Consider the following 1,258-nt stretch of genomic DNA (forward strand, 5'->3'; position numbering starts at 1 on the left):
ATATATATATACCGAGCAAAGCCTTGCGATTAGATTTGGTGGACGGATGATTAGCGTTATACCATCTGCCTTTACGTTCTGAGTTCAAATTCCACGGATGTCGACTTTGCCTTTCATGATTTCAGGGTCGATAAATTAAGTACCAGTCGCATACTGGTGACGATCTAAACGACTGGCCCGCTGCACAAAATCTTCGGGGTTTGTGCCTAGTGCAGAAATGAATATTGTTCTTCGTTCACTTAGTACGGGTGCACAGAAATACCACAATTTTCTGTAAAATTATCTTTTATACACCTGTCGTCTTCGTGAATGTACAAGAATAATTATATGAAAATGTTATATGGCTTTGCATGTCATTAATCAAATTTATATGCTTTCTCTGCCAATTGAAACACTTGCCACATCATATTTAATTAAACTAGATATTTCCACGTGCAAGTCGACAAAGTACGAGGTGTTCATCACGAAAGTTGATAATGAAATATTTTATCATTTTTGTCTTCCTCATTTTCCGTAAGTAGCTATATGGAAATTATTTTGTAATGGAAAAAAGAAAAAAAAAGGTCACAACAGAGGCGATGCAAACCCGGTGTGAAGATAAATTGTTTTGCAAAATATCGTCTGGCTTACAATGCGTTGCTTATGCATGGTTTTTATTGAGATAAATTAGGCTTTGGAAACGTTTAAGTAAACTTGCCTATCGGGAAATTTGTAAGTTCTATTTATTTTTTGTGTTTTAAGTATTACAATTATTGGAATACTCCGATGAAATCAAGAAATCAACTCGGGAATAAACGAATCCTCGATTCCATCACTACAAACACACACGCACACGCAGAGTCGCAAATGTATGTATTTATATATGCTTGAAGATAATCAAACCAAAATTTCATCATTTCGAACCACTTCACCAATGATTATTTCAACTAAATTTGGTGAATATCCATTCAACTCTTTTTTTGTTCTAGTAATTTTTGCAAATACACAGACAAACATGTTAAGATGAGTGATTACAATAATCTGCTTTCGCTTATGCGCGCTTGATAGTAGTTGTTCCTATTTGTGCACAGAATATAGATATGACATACAGGATGTGGTACTATATCTATTTTGTCTCAACAAATTTCACTTTCTTTCTTTTTATACGCACACACATGAATACATACATACATACATACATATATACATAGATAAATGCATACATACATGCATACTTACAAAGCTATATTGATACATACATATATACATAGATAAATGC

At 33.6% G+C, this 1,258-nt stretch overlaps 1 protein-coding gene across 2 annotated transcripts in view; it reads left to right on the top strand.

The window, feature by feature from the left end:
• Positions 1–398: 398 nt before the first annotated feature.
• LOC128249756 (uncharacterized) overlaps positions 399–1,258 on the top strand; it is a 6,973-nt gene continuing 6,113 nt past the window's right edge. The window contains exon 1 of one of the 2 annotated variants that reach the window (XM_052974241.1): positions 399–513. In XM_052974241.1, coding sequence (XP_052830201.1) covers positions 477–513 — 37 coding nt within the window. In that variant the 5' untranslated portion in view covers positions 399–476. Of the gene's footprint in view, positions 514–533; positions 936–1,258 lie in introns of those variants that run through there. The other variant, XM_052974240.1, reaches the window with a different exon arrangement.

Source organism: Octopus bimaculoides, chromosome 18 (genome assembly GCF_001194135.2).
Source record: "Octopus bimaculoides isolate UCB-OBI-ISO-001 chromosome 18, ASM119413v2, whole genome shotgun sequence".
NCBI classification, from domain to species: Eukaryota; Metazoa; Mollusca; class Cephalopoda; order Octopoda; family Octopodidae; genus Octopus; species Octopus bimaculoides.